The 20,161-nt window shown below is 27.9% G+C and overlaps 1 protein-coding gene across 1 annotated transcript; it reads left to right on the forward strand.

The window, feature by feature from the left end:
- Positions 1-3,867: 3,867 nt before the first annotated feature.
- Positions 3,868-5,420, forward strand: LOC124935468 (WAT1-related protein At4g08290-like). The gene is made up of 7 exons (XM_047475902.1): positions 3,868-4,055; positions 4,144-4,206; positions 4,278-4,394; positions 4,493-4,721; positions 4,803-4,964; positions 5,033-5,184; positions 5,282-5,420. Exons 1-7 carry the CDS (start codon positions 3,868-3,870, stop codon positions 5,418-5,420), a joined length of 1,050 nt encoding a protein of 349 aa, XP_047331858.1.
- The last annotated feature ends 14,741 nt before the right edge of the window (positions 5,421-20,161 follow it).

Below are 20,161 nucleotides of genomic sequence, written 5' to 3' on the forward strand. Positions count from 1 at the left end.
TTTGTCAATAACTGTCATTTTTGCTAGTAGAGTATTTCTAGGATGCACTTTAATGCTTATTCTAACATATATAATGTGTTCACTTTCTTCCATGATTGGGTCTATATACAATGATTTTCCCAGGAGACTAGAAAAATGACTAAGTGTTCCTGCATTGTACATATGAGCCGGAATGATCTTTAGTTTGAACCAAATTTGAGCCGTTTCTTTCAGTTTATTAAGTAGGTTCATTCATTCCGACCATCTTTCCAGCTTCATGCAGTTTGACCCGACATGAGTATGCCATAACTTCATAATATTCTCCAAATTTGTTCCCTACTTGAACTTCAGGAAATAAAGATCATTGATATTTGCAGATACCTTTCCAGTCCAATGTGTTCCCTTTACTTTAGCAAGACATCCTTAGTGATCGGGAATGTTACATGATTCTTTCCTATGTAATTACCAACAACTACATATTCCCACTCTTTAATGCACTTCTCTTCAACTTTGAGAGATAATTTAAACTCAAAACGAGATTTGAGAATCTCAACATTTGGTTTAAAATCCCCCAAGTAAATTTTGATTTTGTATTGTACCCGAGTTTCAGCTTTCTGCTAAGTGTTTTTCTTTCAGACTTCATTTATTTTCCAACTGGAGTTACTTCTGATAGTGTAAGTCTTGGTTTTTGGGCACTTCATTAGCTCCCGCATTCTTTCTACAAACCAACTAACTATCTTATCACATTCTTTCTTTTTGAATAACTTCTAGTCTTGAAAATAGTGAATATTAAGTTGGGCTATGGACTGTTTTGTTTTTTCCTTGCTAAGACAATCTCTTATTTCTTCGTTTGAAATAACAATTTCGTAATTTGATTATATAGTCCGTAGAAATTAGACCTTTCATTATATTCAACCCTTCATTTTCCATCCTTGTTGACTTCTGCCTAAACACTTTCTATTTTTTAGTTTTATTCTGAGAATTTTCTATGTTTTCCTTTAGCTCTATTTTAGCATTCTCAGAACTTTATTTCTGCACTATTTCAGCCTTCTCATAACTCTGTTTTTGCTCAATTTCAGTCATCGATTTCTTACTTGTATCAATTTTCCTGAAGTCTTTTACTTCTTTCGCTTTATTATTGTTCTTTTTCCCCATTGTTGAAGAGTATAACACAATAATAAAGCAAAGTAAATACAGAAACAAGTCAATTCAAAAATCATGAAGATTTAACAACTAAATCGTTTCGAAAGGTAACCTTCCGAGAACACCCAAGATTAGAGAACTTACCGACGCTCGCGACTAGGAAATAAGCATCCAGAAAAGCTATTATTATATATATAGATTGAGGAACTTTTATCCGAAAATTTTGTGGAAGCAGTTGGAGAATAAATTTATCTTCTTGAGAACCTTTAGACTTTTAAGTGTTTTTTTTTTTTGTCGTTTAACATTTTATTTTTCGTTGCTGTTTTTTCATTAATTATTCCTCGTTTTGTTTTGAGTGTTTAGTGATACTCGTTTTATTGTTACTCATTTATATCATTTTGGATTTAAAAAAAATATGAGTAGATAATTAACTTCGTGTGTTCAATTTTAAAAAAATATTATAAATCACAATATATTGTTAAATTGTATGAACAAAATAAAACTATTATAGAAAGGCACACAAAAATTACTTAAGAAAATCAAAAGATAATGCACTATAATTATAAAAATTGCTACGAGAAATTGAATAATATATAGTTAATCATGTATCCAAAGTTTTGTAATAACTGTTTTTTTTATAATATATATATATATATATATATATGGAAAACCTAAAATACATTTACAAACACTAAAAATTAAATGATATATTAGAGAATATTAATAATTTAAGATATGATATTGTTATTTGTTAAGGTAGAAAAATATACTTATTACTAAAATTGATAATAAAAAAATACGATTATAAATTTTAGCAAAAGGACAATGAAGTGGTTATATAAATTAAAACATTGACTTTATGCTTTGTCCCTTCATCACCACACTATTAACTCATTTTTATTTCAAGTTCGAAATAAGACTTCAAAATGGTTAGCCAACCACCAATTCAATCTCACAAGTTACATTATTAACTCTCACTTATTTGGGATAGACATTTGCAAGACTCCCTATTTCCTTTACGAGGTAATTAGCATACAACAATTGCAAACTTTCTCTTAGCATTTAAATCTCATTACATGCATTTTGGTTTAATGTTTTTGTCTTCTTAATTTTTTTTTTTTAATTAGAAATGACATCTTCGTCGATCAATGCTAAGAACTGCTAAGAACGTGGACCGGTTTCTAGTAAGATGTCCCGTAAATGTGTCCCGTAAATGGTGAACACGAGTTCATGGTGAGAGATGGTGCGACAAGTGAACACTTTTGGTGCGATTTATGTGGCCTAGATAAAATCGTGAAGAGACACAAATGCAAGTATTGCAATTATAGCTTCTACCACAATTGCTACAATGCAAGGAAGAGATGAAATGCCCCTCGAGACCGGAGGCGTTCATAAGTACTTGAGTAGAGATGCCCCTAAGTCTTTTTGGTTAGATGGATGCGGAGAAATTGGGGTTATAATCAGATTCAAATGTGAGTCGTGTTATTATAGGCTCCATGAGAAGTGTTTCCACCTCCAAGAGAGAGAAGTGCAAATCTTTTGCTCGTCTTCCAACCACCACAAACGCAAATTTCACTGGAAAAGTGTTCAAATTCATTCTCAAACATCCGGGAACTGCCTGAGTCAAGTGTGCTCTCCGTGTGGAAGAGATGTATGTAACTAATTGTGTGAAACTGATTGTTCTTGCAGTTGAAAAGAAGGTAGGTTGGATGAGGCGAAAATAAAAAAAATGTTGGAGAATGTGGATTTGGCAGACTTGGCCTAACAAATTAAATATTATTTATATAATCAAAATCTAGTTTCTTTTCTCATTAATTTATTCATTTCACATACTTGTTAAAAATGTTTCAAAGTTTTCTTTCTTTTTTTCAAAGTTTTTTCTTATTCTTTTCAATCGAGTAAAGGGTTTACCATTTATCTAATTGAAGAGGATAAACAATTTGCTGAGAATTTTAATTGATTTTTATTTTATTTTATTTCTTTCTTCAATTTGGTTCATCAAAATTGTGTATAGTGGTTATATATATATATATATATATATATATATATATATATATATATATGAGTTTTTCATTTGTTTATGATTGGCAAATTCAAATCATACTAAATTATAATTTTTTTATATTGAATTTAAAATAATAAAAAATTTTAATTTAAATTAGTTATATATATTTCAATGTGAAAAGTTATTCAAGTTTTAATTTTAAAAAGATATCACAATCTCGAGCAAAATTTTATTTTTGGTTGTTGACGTGAGAATCTAAATTATAATTTAGAATTGTTATGTTTAACTTTAAATAAGAACATATTACTTTTAGTTTTGTTTTCTTAAAAATATTATACATAAAATATTAATTTAATTTTAAAAGAAATCTTTTATCATTTAACTGATCGTGAATATAAGATTTAACATTATTTTATGAGAATCTGTTAATTCACGGTAATAATTAATTATTTAACATGAAGATATCAATAATAATTAATTAATTAACATGAGAATAATTAAGTATTGAACATGAGAAGAAATCAATTAAAATTTTAATATTACAATAATATAAATTGACAAGTTGAACTTTCTAAATACAACCAAAATAAATCTAATATTTTTACCTTTGTTAATTCTACCTCAATTCCATTTATCCAATCCTCTATACAAGGGTAAAAAATCATTTTTATTTTTTATTTTTATCTAATAGGTTTACCTAATAAATATTTGTACAATAATCAGGTAATTAAAAAGAAATTATGTGGTCATTTGCGAGATTACAAGCTATGATACCATGGGCAGGAGTGATTCTTGTTCAAGTTTTAGCTGCAACAAATTCCTTAATTACCAAAGCAGCATTGAACAAAGGAATGCAATTTGCGGTTTTTGCTCTTTATAGAAATATAATAGCTTCTGCATTCTTAATCCCTTTGCTATATTTTAGAAGGTATTAATTATTTTATGTCTATTTATAATTTATTAATCATTTTAAAAACTTTTCAACTAATTTAGAATTTATTATTTTTATTTGGCAGAAATTCAATACCCAGGATGAGTAGAAATGTGATGTGGAAAATCGTAATGCTAACCATTCTCGAGTAAGAATTGTCAACAATATTCATTTATCTTCTAATAGAAAATTCTGAAAATTTTAAAATTTATGGTACAGGCCTGTAATAGACCAAAATATCCTTTATGCTGGTTCAAAGATGACACCGGCTAGTTTCTCAACATGTCTTTCTGGGGTCACTCCATCACTCATATTTCTTCTAGCATGGAGTTTGGGGTATATATTTATTATTAAAGTGTTTATATAAAATGGGGTTTTAAGGGGTATTTTAGTCATTTTAAATAAATTTGGACAATTTAAATTGAATTGAATAGCATGGAACAAGTGAACTTCAAAGAGAGGCGTAGCCAGGCAAAGTTATTAGGAACCGTGATTGCAGCTGGTGGTGCTATTCTCATTTGCCTTTACAATGGACCAGCCATTGCTGTCTCTTCCAAATCTCAAACATCAACTACCCATGAAGGATTTACACAGAATTGGATTGAAGGTCCCGTGTTTGTCATCATCGCGAATGTCTCATATGTTGTTTATTGCGTTACCATGGTATATACAACATTTTGTTTATGATTATTTTCTCGATTTTGTTTAGGTCTTAAATTCGGTGGGTGAATTGTTTTCTTTCAGGGTAGTGTTCTTGTGGAGTATCCGTCTCCTCTAACAATAATATCGATAATATCGTTCTTAGGAGCAATTATGAATGTTGGAGTTGCTTTAGGGTTGGAGCTCAAGCATCCCGCTTCTTGGATGATCGGGTGGAATGTCATCTTTTTGGCATATGTCTACACTGTAAGTAATAATTATAAGTTGTTTAAGTGAAAAAAATATTAACTTTAATGGTATTGTGAATTGCGTAGGGAATAATTGTTTCAGGAGTGATGGCATATATTATAAGTGCATTGACACAAATGAAAGGCCCGGTTTTTGTGGCAGCCTTTAGCCCAACATCAATGGTTCTTGTCATGGTTATTGGTTTCCTCGCACTAGGAGAAAGCATTCATGTTGGAAGGTTTTAAACTATTTTAATAGACTTCTTTTAAATTAATCCAAATTCAGACATAAAAAGTGTTTCTAACTTTTAATCATATCTATATTTTTCTAATCAGTTTAATAGGTACATTCTTCATTGTTGCGGGTTTGTTCACTCTACTTTGGGGGAAAAGTGGAACTCAACCGCCGCAATCTGAAGAGGAACCGCGGCGTGAAGAGCAAGAAATGGAAAGTGTAATTATGCCTAGTTCATAGTAATACATGTACATATAGATGTTTCTAGCAAAATAATGGATTAGATTCCTTGTTCTATTAGTATGTAGCATCTATATATATTCAAGTTAATAATAATAATAAATAATAAATCCCTTTGTATTTCATTTATAATCTCAATAAATGTTGTTTGATATGTTTCAAAATGATGTTATCATTATTAATTAACTAGGTATATAACATACCAAAAAAATATAAATAAAATTTTAAGACGTTAATCTTTATAATATAATTTATTGTAAAAAATGATTTAGATAATAGGAATAAATAATAATATAAATATTATAATAGAATTATGATATACATTTATGTTATTATATATATGAATTTATCGCCTGATTAATGAATTGGAGAAGAAAAATTTATAACATTTTAGACATGTTTTCTCAACCAATTTATTTTGTTATATCATTGGATTCATAATGTAAAGATCGTGACTTAATCTTCAAATTAAAATATAACTCTAAACTTAGAAATTAAGTAAAACTCGAATTGTTTGTCATTGCCGGCCTCATAAGCTTACTAAAGGGCATTTTGTCCGACCACGTGGTCAACCTCTTACCCTTTTTGTCGCTTATTGTATTCCGAAGTTTTAAGAATTTCTTTAGAGTTTGTAGAGAACTTCATAATGTAAAGATCGTTGGATTCATAATGTATAGATCATGAGTTAATTTTCAGACAAAAATATAACTCTAAACTTAAAAATTAAGTAAAACCCGAATTGTTTGTCATTGCTGGCCTCATATCCTTACTAAAGGGCATTTTACCCGAGCACGTGGTCAACCTCTTACCCTCTTTATCACTTATTATATTTCGAAGCTCTAGGAATTTCTTTAGAGTTTGTAGAGAACTTTTTCACATGTTTGTAAATTCAAAAACTTTATTGTAAAACAAATTTGATTTTTACCGATTGTTTTTCTCTCTCGAGTATTAACTTTCGTAATTATAAATTGATCAGTCATTTTTCTTGTCATTGTTCATTGATAATATATTGATTGATCATTATTAATTTTCTATTTGAGCATTGTAAGAAAATTAAAATTTAATTTGAATTATGTTTAGCCATTGGCCGACTCAAGAACAATGGCCTCAGTTATGATTCTATAATTCTAACGGATATGGAACCTCTAAAGATGATAGTTTGAAAGTTCGGGGTAAAAACTACACCAATAAAGTTGTATGAATTCATAAAGACTTCATAGACAATATTTTTTTAAATTGCTTTAAGAATTAAATAAATAATATTTTGACTAAGAATATTGTGATAATGTTGTATAAACATACTTTTATATTATTTTCAATGTATACACACAAACTTTTCATTTTCATTGATATAAACAAACAATAGAAGATTATCATCTGATAAAGTATGAGTGTTATCAATTAGCATGAGGACATTGATAGTATAATTGTCTCCAAAAGTTGTCATTTTTTATCTTCTTTCACAATACTTGTTTTCATGGCTTCTTCATTCTTAATTTTTTGTGATGATTGAAATAAACATAAGTAATATTTTCTCCATCCATTATTATCTTTCATATGATACATTTTTATATGGTATATATAGTTCACTTTTATTGACCAAGAGGATAAAATACTTGAATAATATTAGAGATATGGATTATAAGAAATATATCAAATTGAGAATAACCAAAATGATTCATGTCCAATGTGAAGAACCAAGTCTATGCACGCACATATCACTATATCTATACGCTCATAAGAAACAAATAAATAAATATTACCTCATTAAATCTCTAGAGTAATAACTAAACAAATAGGTGGAAACATCATATCTCAAAAATATATTATAACAAATATACTATGATAAATCACCCATAAACTCAAGAAATATTTTAGCTTAATCAACTATGATACAACATAAGTAAGAAAAAAATATATGATATGACAAATATGGTTGACTAAATACTGCATTTTTCTAATAGAAACATTATTTCGAACTATTACAAGAGATGTCAAATAGAAAAGTTTTTGAATATGGGATGAGATACTTTCAATACACGACCAACTTAACTGAGAGCAACACTTTTCAATCGCATATAAGAATCTTTTCAATGAAATCTTACATCTTATTGAAAATTTGAGGAAAAAAATAGATTCAATAAAATATAAGCATCACTAAAATACATATAGTTAATTCAAATTTGCACTCATATATATACTACACTCACACTATCCCTTCAAACACATATAATTAATTCATTTTTTCCCTCAAATATACCACCATCACAATATCTCTTCAAATGTATATAATTCATTCAAATTTATACCCTCATATACCATCATCACACTTTCGTCTCAAACACATATAATTTATTCAAATTTGTAGTCACATATATCACCATCACACTGTCCCCTAAAACACATATAATTTATTCAAATTTTTACTCACATATATCACTATCATAATATCCCCTCAAACACCTATAATTTATTCAAATTTTCACTCACATATAGGGGTGTAAATGAGCCGAGCCGTTTGGTCAAAGTTTGATTTGAGTTTAATCAAAATCGAATTCGAGTCAAGCTCAAGCCAATTCGTTTAAGATTCAAGCCAAATTTGAGCTTAGGTAAGACTCGCTTGATGGCTCGTCAAGCTTTTTCGAGCCTAATCGTATAACTGTTTTATATATTTTACTTTTTAATCAAACTTTGAAACATACCCATAAGACTATCTATGGGCTTATTGCTTATGGGCTTCCCTAAAATTTAATTATCCACAACCATATTTTCTGTCTTGTTTTCCAAATTCCAAATCCTCCTATGACTCTTTGAATGGTTTGATTGTCCTTAGTCATTTCCTGTTCAGATCCGTCTACAACAATTGTAGACCGAAAATTGGTTCTTTGTAGATTTTGATAGATGAAACTAGTTAGAAAAAAATATACTATAAAATTTTAAATTTTGGAATAGACTTTATCTTAACAAAATATCTAACCTACCCGACAATATTATTTTTGTTAATTATTATACAAAAATATTATATTTATTTAATATAACATAAAATATACATAGAGGTGAGAAATATTACTGATATTATAAGTATATATAAAAAATATCGTACCACAATATATCGAGAATATCAATTTTTTCGATATACCAAAAAAAGTAAAGTATGATATCTGTACCGAAATTTATGGTACGGTAAAAATATGAGATTTTCAATATTTTAGTATATCAAGATATACCAAAATAATATTTATAAATAAAAAAATATATATTATATAATACTTATAAGGAAATAAATAGATTTGATATGAATTTAATTATGGAAATATAATTTTTAAAAATCAAATCAAAATATAATTATATTGTAATATTATTTAATACATGCAATCTCAATATATTATATTTTATAAGATATAAAATTATTTTTTATTTCACTATAAAGTGTTTTGTTTTTCAAAATAAACCTAATGGAGTCCAATATATTTTCAAATTCATATCAAATACAACACACGACTTGAAAGTATTCTTCTTTAGAAAATTCTAGACTTCCATTATGTTTTTCTAAATACTTATTCACATTTATACCCACATTACATATACCACCATCACATTAATTTAATTATAGAAACATAATTTTTGAAAATTAAATCAAAATATAGTTATATTGTAATATTATTTAATATATGCAATCTCAATGTATTATATTTTATAAGATACAAAACTATTTTTATTTCACTAGAAAGTGTTTTATTTTTCAAAATAAACCTAATTGAGTCTAATATATTTTCAAGTTCATCTCAAATACAATACACGACTTGAAAAAAAATTTCTTGACAAAACTCTCGACTTGCATTATGTTTTTATAAATATAAGAAATTAATATATAAATATATTTAAATTCGAACCGAGCTCGATCCTATGATTATATGATTGATTCGAGTTTGAGCTTAATATTGAAAACTCGATTGAGCTCGAGCCAATAAAAAACGAGTCGAGCCGAACTCGTTTACACCCTACTCACATATACCATCATCACACTATCCTCTTAAACACTTATTCACATTTATACCCACATATACCACCACCACATTATTCCCTCAAACAAATATAATTCACTAAAATTTGCATTTACAAAATATTCAAACTCTAGTCTCAAATGTGGAAGGTGATCACTTTAATCATTAGACTAATTGTGATTGATGAGTATATATATATATATATATATATATATATATATATATATATATATATATATATATATATTTGTGTAACCTAATAAATATCAAAATTTTAATTTTTTTTTATAAAATTCACAAATAACATTTCACTTTTTATTAATAAGTTAAAATTATTTTATAACTATAAAAACACTTACACACGCCTCTTATCTCTAGATAAACCAACCATCAACCACCAATCTCAATCACACTTTCACACGCCTCTCTTATTTATCGAGAAACCAACCATCGACCTAAATCAACATATTATCTCTCGACAAACTAACCACAAATTCCAATGTTACCGGTCTTTTATTTATCGGTAAACCAATTACCAATCATAATCGACCTCTCATCTCGTAACCTCACACTTACATTTCTATGATCCCTCGGCAAACTAACCACCAATCACAATCAACCTCTAATCTCGTGACTTTATGATTCTTTATTACCAATATTTTTATCCCTTGACAAGCCAATCACCAATCATAATATTACCGGCCTCTTATTCCTCGGCAAACCAACTACAAATTCAAATCACACTTTCATACATCTCTTATTCCTCGATAACCCAACCACCAATCTTAATCACACTTTCACACACCTCTTATCACTCGACAAACCAACCACCAATCTCAATTGACCTCTAATTTTATCACCTCACAATAATTTATTACCGGTCTTTTATTCCTTAGCAAACCACACCACACCTCATCTCAATCACACTTTCACAAGTCTCTTATCCCTCGACAAACCAACCATCAAACTCAATCACAGTTTTACACGCCTCGTCCGTTAGTAAACCAACCACCAATTCCAATAATATTTTCACACGTCTCTTATCCCTCAACAAACCAACCACCAATCACATTTCCAAACGCCTCTTATTCTTCGGAAAGTCAACCACTAATCTCAATCACAGTTTCACATGCCTCTTATCCTATAACAAACCAACCACCAATCTCAATCGACCTCTAATCTTGTGACCTCGTTATCATTTATTACTGACCTCTTATCTCTCGACAAATCACATCTCAATCACACTTTCATATGTCTCTTATCCCTAAGAAAACAAACCACCAATCTCAATTAACATTTAACCTCGTCACATCACATTTTGGTCAATAAAATACTTGATTCATATTTTTTAACCACTCTCAATTGTTACCGACCTATTATCTCTTGACAAACCACATCCCAATCACACTTGGTTACAGGGTTATAATTATTTTGTTAGGCTGTAAGTTCAAAACATACATATAATATTTTTATTTTTATTTTTAATCATTTCAAATTTATGGACGGGTCAACTCACGATCCGACTCAAGTATCTATTTACTCTCACATATATATCCAAATTAAACACAACTCTCGATCCGACAAACCAAGCAAATTCAAATTAAACATTATTTTATATAGAGAGAGATTAGTTAGTTAAAAATTTGAACTTATATTGTTAAGAATGTCCAACGTTTATCAAATTTGGTATTGAATTTAAAATATAAAGTCTTATTAGCTTAGTTAGTTTAAGAGTTATACTTTTTTTTGTTATGTTACAAGTTCAAAACATACATATAACATTTTTAATTTTATTTTTAACCGTTTCAAGTTTATGGATGGGTCAACCTACGATTCGACCCAAGTATCTATTTACTCATACACACACACACACATATATATATATATATATATATATATATATATATATATATATATATATATATATATTTATATATATATATATATATATATATATATATATATATATATTTATATATATATATATATATATATATATATATATATATATATATATATCCAAATTAACTACAACTCTCCACCCCAAAAATCAATATAATTCAATTTAAGCATTCTTTTATATTTATATATATATATATAAATTAGTTAGTTAAAAAAATAAACTTTAATTGTTAAGAATGTCTCACATTCATCAAATTTGATGCTGAATTTAAAATATAAAATCTTATTAGCTTAGTTGGTTAAGAGTTGTACCTGTTTTGTTAGGTTGCAAGTTCAAAACATTCATATATAATTTTTAATTTTATTTTTAATCGTTTCAAGTTAATTGGCAGATCAACTCATGATCCGAGTCAAGTATCTATTTACTCACATATATATCAAAATTATTCATAACTCTTAATCCGATAAATCAATCAAATTCAAATTAAGAATATATATATATGGTTGGACGTCTTAAATTGAAATTAGATTTGATATTTAAATTCTAATTAAAAATTCATAATAATTCACATTCAATTTTAATTTAATTTCTATGTTTAGAAAAAATATAAATTAAAATTTAATTTCAATTATTAATTTTGAAAAAATAAATAAAACAATTTAAATAAATTTTCTATATTATTAAGATATTAGTTAGGCACAATGATTTATGTCAATAGTCTAATCTAGAGTTCAATTATCATTAAAAAAATATCAGTTTTATATTTTAACTTCTTAAATTTAAAAAATAAAAATAAGTTAACATATTTGTTTCTAATTTATTTTATTTTTTATTTTATTGTGTGATAAACAATTGTAGAATTATCTCAAATATGGAAATTCATTAGCAAATCAATCAATTAGACTAATTGAGTTGCTAATTGACTGAGAATTGAATGTTGAGAAAGTCAGTAGCAAATCAATCAATTAGACTAATTAATTTGCTAATTGGCCATTGATTGTCAAATCAATTATATGTTTTTATTGTTTAAATCATTCTTTTTCTACAAATGTAATTTTCACTATTTAAGCACTAGAATTCTTATGTAAGAGACACAACCAATAAACGAACAATACAATTTCTCTTTAAAGAGAAGAGAGAAATTTTATTGCTCGTTTATTGGTTGTGTCTCTTACATAAGAAGTCCAGTGTTTAAATAGTGAAAATTACATTTGTCGAAAAGGAAATGATTTAAACAATAAAAACATATAATTGATTTGACAATCAATGACCAATTAGCAAATAAATTAGTCTAATTTATTAATTTGCTACTGACTTTCTCAACATTCCATTCTCAGTTAATTAGCAACTCAATTAGTCTAATAATAATTGATTGATTTGCTAATAACTTTTCATATTTGAGATAATTCTACACTCCCCTCAAGTTGGGTAATAGATGTTAAGATTGCCCAACTTGCCACATACGTACTCAAATCGTCTTGGAAGAGATTTGATGAGAATGTTAGCCTCTTAATAGGAAAGGCCTTGGGCAGCTATGAGAGTGGAGAGGATGTTGTCGTGGAGATGGAAATGTTGATGACATTCTTTCAATTTGACTAATTCAAATCCATGATTCACTTAGTTAGAGGAGTGGCTCTTGACACTTGGCTCTTGTTTTGGCTCTTGTCTCTTGGCTCAGCTCTTAAAGTGAAAAGTGATAATTTTTACAGAGATGAAATGTTGGAAGAAATCTGTCAAGAGAGAAGTCGATGCTTGCCAAAAAAAGGAGAAAAAATAAATCTGTCGAGACACAAATACGATGTTCGATACACATTTGACTTAACTATGAAAAACGCACTGAAATTTGTGATATATAATAATTTTAGAAAAATATGAGATTATATAATCATTTGAGTTCTCCTCCAATGGCTATTTCCACCATTGAGGGAGGCAGCGAAAAATTATGAACAGATTCCTTCAAAAAGGAAAAACCTGCTCTGATACCATGTATAAAAAATAAAGAGAAAAGAGAAATTTTATTGCTCGTTTATTGGTTGTGTCTCTTACATAAAAAGTCTAGTGCTTAAATAGTAAAAATTACATTTGTAGAAAATGAAATGATTTAAACAATAAAAACATATAATTGATTTGACAATCAACGACCAATTAGCAAATCAATTAGTCTAATTGATTGATTTTCTACTGACTTTCTCAACATTCCATTCTCAGTCAATTAACAACTCACTTAGTCTAATTGATTGATTTGCTAATGACTTTCCATATTTGAGATAATTCTACGATAATAAAATAATTTTTTTGAAAGAATTAAAAAATATAAATATAAAAATTAAAATTAAAATTATGAATAAAAAAGATTAAGATTAAGAATTACAAAATCACGTAGAAAGTTAGCATCACGTGTATAGGCGTGATTAATTAAAAAAATTAATTAAATTTTAAAATAATTTCAAATCAACTTTTAGGCTAACCATTATTTTATTTAATAATAAAAACTCATAACTTAATAATATCTCGATTCTCGTAAAAAAGATGAGGAACCGAAATGATAAATTTGATTAAAAAAATTATATTTTAAAATAATTTTAAGAAATTCTATTCTGGCCATGTATTATTTGTCCATTAAAGAATGATATTTACTTCACAAATTTTTGGCTATATTTGAAATTTGAATGAGAGAACTGTTTTAATGGAATGGGGAGTTTCATCTCCCCTAAGGTGACAATTTGAAATGCCTAACGTAACTGAATCGAATTGCCATGTTTGGGCAGTTATTCCCTAGTTTGACCGGTAGTTGACCGGGGATGAGGCGAGGATGATATTTGTGATCCTAAATCTCTTATCTCGATTTTGCCTCGAACACTATAAACACAATTAAATATATAGAATGACCAAAATATTTATTTATTCATTATATTTAATGTATTGGGAAAGGACTTTTATGCCATGTATTATGTGTCCGTTAAAGAATGATATTTACTTCACAAATTTTTGGCTATATTTGAAATTTGAAATGATAGAACTATTTTAATGGAATGGGGACATCTCCCCTAAGGTGACAATTTGAAACGCCCAACGATAACCGAATCGAATTGCCACGTTTGGGCAGTTATTCCCTAGTTTGACCGGTAGTTGATCGGGGATGAGGCGAGGATGATATTTGTGACCCCTAAATCTCTTATCTCGATTTTGCCTCGAACACTATAAACACAATTAAATATATAGAATGACCAAAATATTTATTTATTCATTATATTTTATACGAGTTATAAGTTTATTTTTGTATAATAATATAAGTTTTCATTATATTATAATATATATTATATTAAAAAAATAGTTTATATAATTGTTTTTAGAGAATATGGTATAAATGATTGTCCAAACCGAACGAGGCAGAGATGGTAGTAAAAACAAATCAGCTAAGTAAAATGGGACAGGGATGATAAATGTATTTCTCACCCCAAACTATCCCATTTCCATCCCTAACTCCTTACTTAAAACTTGTTTGACATAATACAGAGTAGTCATTCAACTGGCAAGGACCTCAACGGAGCCCCTGACAGAAAATACCATTTTCAATTGGAAAATTCATTTTTTTGATTCAAGGTTTTGTTTGAACTCTAAGTTTACGGACAATTTCCTTAAGGTCATTAGAATTAAAACCAGTTGGATAAAACCAACTAGATGTCAGTTTGAATAGATTTAAAATCCGAAGCATTTTTAGAATTTTTTAAATTTGAACATACATGCCTCAAATACTTTAGGATTGATTTAGAAATACTCCCATCGAGTCGTTTACAAATAGTTGGGTAGTTTATTGGATATTCATTCTTGAGCTAAAGATAAAGAACATATATTTGTTTTTTGAATTTTAAAATCAAAATTAGGTATTTTTTATTCGGGTTGATTGATTCAAATTCGTTTTTGATAGAAATCTTATAAATGATTTTAGATAAAAGTCAAATCAATAAATTGAATATTCGCGCGGTATTTATGAACACAAACTTAATTGTAAAATTTTGAAGTTTTGTTAATAACACGAATTACAACATAAATGATAGTTTATAGTGAGTTGGAAAACACTCTTAAACTCTTGTTTAAAATTTTGGATGAACCATAATTAAGCTTAGAAGTTTTGTACAAAGTTTTCTAAAACACCTAAAAATCTTAAAATGTTTAATGACAGATCTTGTTAGGAAATTATTGATGATGTATGACTTGTTTCATACTTCGTCTTCATCGGGCATCCCTTTTATAGCCTGCCGAAGTCGGTGATGGCTTGAGTCGGACGGATTTTGGACAAAAATCATCAATGGTCGATGGAGCACACCGGAAAAGGGGCTGGGGAGAGGAAGCAACAACATCGTTTTGTGGACACGTGGTAATATGAGGAGAGGACACAAAGTCTTTACTTGAGGTTCGATGCGTTTCAACCTTGGTTTGCATGCCAGACATCTTTTAAAATGAAACATATAGTTTTAAAAAGATTTTGATAATACATGGAGTGGGAGAAATCAATTATGTAAAAATAATTAATTCTTTGTACAAACTTTAATAATATGGGGGCTAAATAACAATTTATCCATAACCCGGTTTAAATTAATTAAACATAACTAATTTAATAGATTATTTATTTGAAAATTAGAGTCGCCAAGTGATTTTATAAAAATTAATTAAATGATACATAAACGTATTTATACCAGAGTTACTAAAAAGGGGTTCGTTGTCTGTTTACGCTCGGGAAAGGGCTTTCATGTTATGTCATTTGTGCCCGCCTAAGGACGATTCATGAAAATAAAGATTTGGCTATGATAAACTTATTTATAACATTTATTTCTTTAATTAGTAGTCTAGGGGTCCTAAACAAGGATATATTTAGCTCGCGTAAATAATTGTACAAATTTATTTAAAAAGGGGTGTGTACATATTGCGCTGGTATTTCGATTTAACAAAACTTGAAAATATCAGAGAAATGTGTTATAGTGTGTATCCAAACAAAGTCTTATCAAAAATATTTTCTTTGGGAGACATCCAGAAATATTTGAAAATCATGTTCTAACCTCAGGAATACCATTTAAAATGGGGTGTGACTAAAAAATTACCAAAATAATTTTGGATTTTTGAAAAATGGAACCAAACAGGCCTCTAGGATCAAGGTCTTAGGGCTTAGATATGATTTAGCCGATCTAGGCTCGGTTGGGTTTGGGTGGTTTAGTCCTAGGTGAGTGAGGGCTCGGTCTTAGGTCTAGGGTTAGGGTTAGGTTTATCGGTCCTAGCCTAAGTGAGGGTTCGGTCCTAGGCTTAGAAACGTCGGTCCTAGGTCTAAGGTTAGGTTTACCGGTCCTAGGCTAAGTGAGGGCTCGGTCCTAGTGTTAGAAATATCAATCATATGTTAGGTTTACCGGTCCTAGGCTAAGTGAGGGCTCAGTCCTAAGTCTAAGGATAGAGTTAGGTTTACCGGTCCTAGGTCTAGGAAGCTCAATCCTAATCATCGGTCATAGGATAATGGGAGGGATCAATCCTATCTGAAGAACACCGGTCCTAGTCCACGGTCCTAACTGAAGAACACATGTCCCGGGTCAGAAAATTCAGTCTTGGGATCCTCGGTCCAAGGTCAATTTTCTCAGTCCTGAGTTTAAACCTAGGGTTCGTTTTCTCGGTCTCTACTGAAGAACATGACCGAGAATCACCGGTCCTAGGCTAAAATCTTAGGACCGAGTGTTCTTGTTTTGATAAAAAAAAATTCAAAAGTCCATAACTTTTAATTGGGATCATTAAATCATGATCCGTAAGTTACAGTTAGTTCATATGATTATGAAGAACAAAATACCTAATATAAATCATGACTTTGAAGTCTTTACAATGATCAATTTCAAAATACCATTACTATGTCAAATTTTTGGATTTTCAAATTAGGTCATTTCAAGATCTGCTTTTTGTTCTATTAGCTTTGAAATGTTGAATATAGATGAACACAACCAAAACAAGAGCATCAAAAACATTTTTTTGAAGATTTAATCAAAATCCAAAAAAAATCAAAAACAATATTTGATCATACATGATCAAAATGATAAAACAGTTGCTTAGAAACCATTTTAACATGTTAACAAACATGTATAACAATTAATTGAATCAATAAATTCAGATTAAACTCAAGAACACAATATTTCAAAAATCCAGTTTTTAAGTTTAAATTTTAAAATTTTAGTTCGATCAAACATGATCAAAACATTATTACAATTGCTTGGAGATCATTCTAACATGTTAACAAACATGTATAACAACTAACTGAATCGAAAAATTCAGATTAAAACCAAGAACAAAAAAAATCTTAAAATCCAGTTTTCAAATTTAAATTTTCAAATATTTTATTCAAGTTATTTGATCGATTCTCTTTCAACAGAAATTTCATGTATATAATGATTCTGAACAAAGAAATCACACAATCAAGCTCAAGAACAGATGAAATCCGATCATACAATAAAATTTGAAAACATTCAAAACTTTCAATTATAAATTGATATAAAGGCGTTCTAGATTTATACCAACACTTGGAGAACACTCATGAGAGGTGTTAGAGGATATCCAGATCATATCTTTTTTTTTGGCATTTTTGAGAATTTAAGGGTATTTTATTTAATTGCTATAAGTCATAAATTAAACATAATTCATGATTAAATCATAAATAAATATTTTTAACCTCTTTTTAGGTCTAATTTAGGTAAAATAAATAAAATATTTTATCCTTAAATTATTTTGGAATCTTGAATAATTTTCCTAATTATGATTTAATTATCACAATAATTAACCTTTAATTAGGTTTTAATTTCTTATTTGAGATATTTTGAATATAAAAATTTAAAATATTTTCCTAATATTATTATAAAAATAATAATATTATTTATAAGTTGGGGTACGTAAAATTTCTATGTCTACAGTCGGTCACTTATTTAGCCTAATTTTATCCACATAGAGATGACTCAGGCTAGGCCTGCATGTGAAATGATCGCGAAACTAAGACAGTCATTTTACTTCAACAGAATTAATCAATTTAGTTGAGAATGGACGAAGATAAGGAATGACTGATTTTCAAAGAAATTAGTCGTACTGATTTTCAAAGAAATTAGTCGTGCTTATCATTTATCTTGGGGGAGAAGATGAACTCGGATCACAAACACGTCGTTGGGAGTGACCTTGGGCATTCCGTCCGTGTTGGGCGAAATGTGTCTCTTCTGTTACATTATGCATTAACCCTCTATTTGTCCATATGGTTGTGCGCCTAAGCTTCGCGTGTCCTAGGGCCTATTTGCTTTAGGCCAAAGTGCTTTGGTCCATTTGACATTTTATTTTTATTTTTATTTATCTGCAAACCACAAAAAAAAAATTAATAGACATAAATTTTATTTTTGCCTATTTTTTTTTATTATTTTGTTTATTTTGGAGCTTATTTTTATTATTTTGCAATTTAAATTGCTATAACATTTTCCCCAAAATAATTATTTAAATTTATTTAAACTCTTAATTTTAATTATTTTAAGATAAATAGATACAATATTTTCCCTAAAAATTATATAATTTATTTTTGACTTAATTCTAATTATTTGAATTAAATAAATACAATACTTATCCAAGATAATTATTTAATTTTGTTCTGGCCTTTATTATTTTTATTTTAAATGAATACAACATTTATAAGATAATTATTTATTTTTGGCCTTTATATTATTAATTATTTTAGGACACATAAATACAATATTTTTCATAAATAATTATTTATTTTATTTTTAGCCTTATTTTAATTGTTTTGGGATAAATGGATATAACCTTCTTTCTAAATAGTTATTTAATTTATTTTTTGCCTCTACTTTAATTATTTTGAGATAAATGGATACAAAATTTTCCCTATATAATTATTTAATTTATTTTTAGAAATTATTTTAATTAAATCAAAATAATTAATTTATTTTATTTTTATCCTTTTATGAATTTATAATTTTTAAAATTTTCTATAATTTGTCCCAAATTAAATTTTAGTATTTATAGTTTGAATTTTATTGAAATTATAATCAAACAAACATAGGAATTGAAATTACAAAATAATTCAATTTTTTTACACACACCATTATATAAACATCTAAGGTGGGCGATCGTTTTAAATAAAAAAATTGGAATATGATTGAGATTAATTAAATGTAAAGAACGATAATGATTGATAAAAAAATTATTGTTTTGTTAAGACCATATAATTATTACCATTATCATTAATAATGTTTGGTTTGCTTATAATTTGTTTATTTGAATGAAGTTAATTTTTATTATTGTTAATTTATATCGCAGTTGATTTTTATCTGCAAAAATTTCATTGTCTAATATTAAAAATAATTAATTAAGAATTGTTAAGACTATAAAATAAAAACTTTAAAAAAAATGATAAATGTATGAGCATCACAATGAAATGTAAATATTTTTTAGAGTAGCATAAAAAAAAAACAATTAGAACCAATAAATATCAAGTCAAATTATATATGTTTTCTATAAATATTGTTTTATTTATTAATTTCTTTTTCCATGTCTAACAAAAAAAAAAAAAAAAACCAACCTTCCAACTAGATCTTATATTTTTATTTTTCCCTCAAAATGTATGTATCAAAAGTATTGAAAATATCTAGATACAACAAAAACTAGCATTTGACCTAGATACTATCAATTTAAAATAAACCACATATTCATATATAGTTCACGGATTGAAAAATTATTGAACAAACCCAAACACAAATGATCATCTCAAATGTCTTGATAGCGCCGACATAACTTCCTTTTTCGCACCGTCCTGGTAA

The sequence above is a fragment of the Impatiens glandulifera genome, chromosome 1, assembly GCF_907164915.1.
Source record: "Impatiens glandulifera chromosome 1, dImpGla2.1, whole genome shotgun sequence".
NCBI classification, from domain to species: Eukaryota; Viridiplantae; Streptophyta; class Magnoliopsida; order Ericales; family Balsaminaceae; genus Impatiens; species Impatiens glandulifera.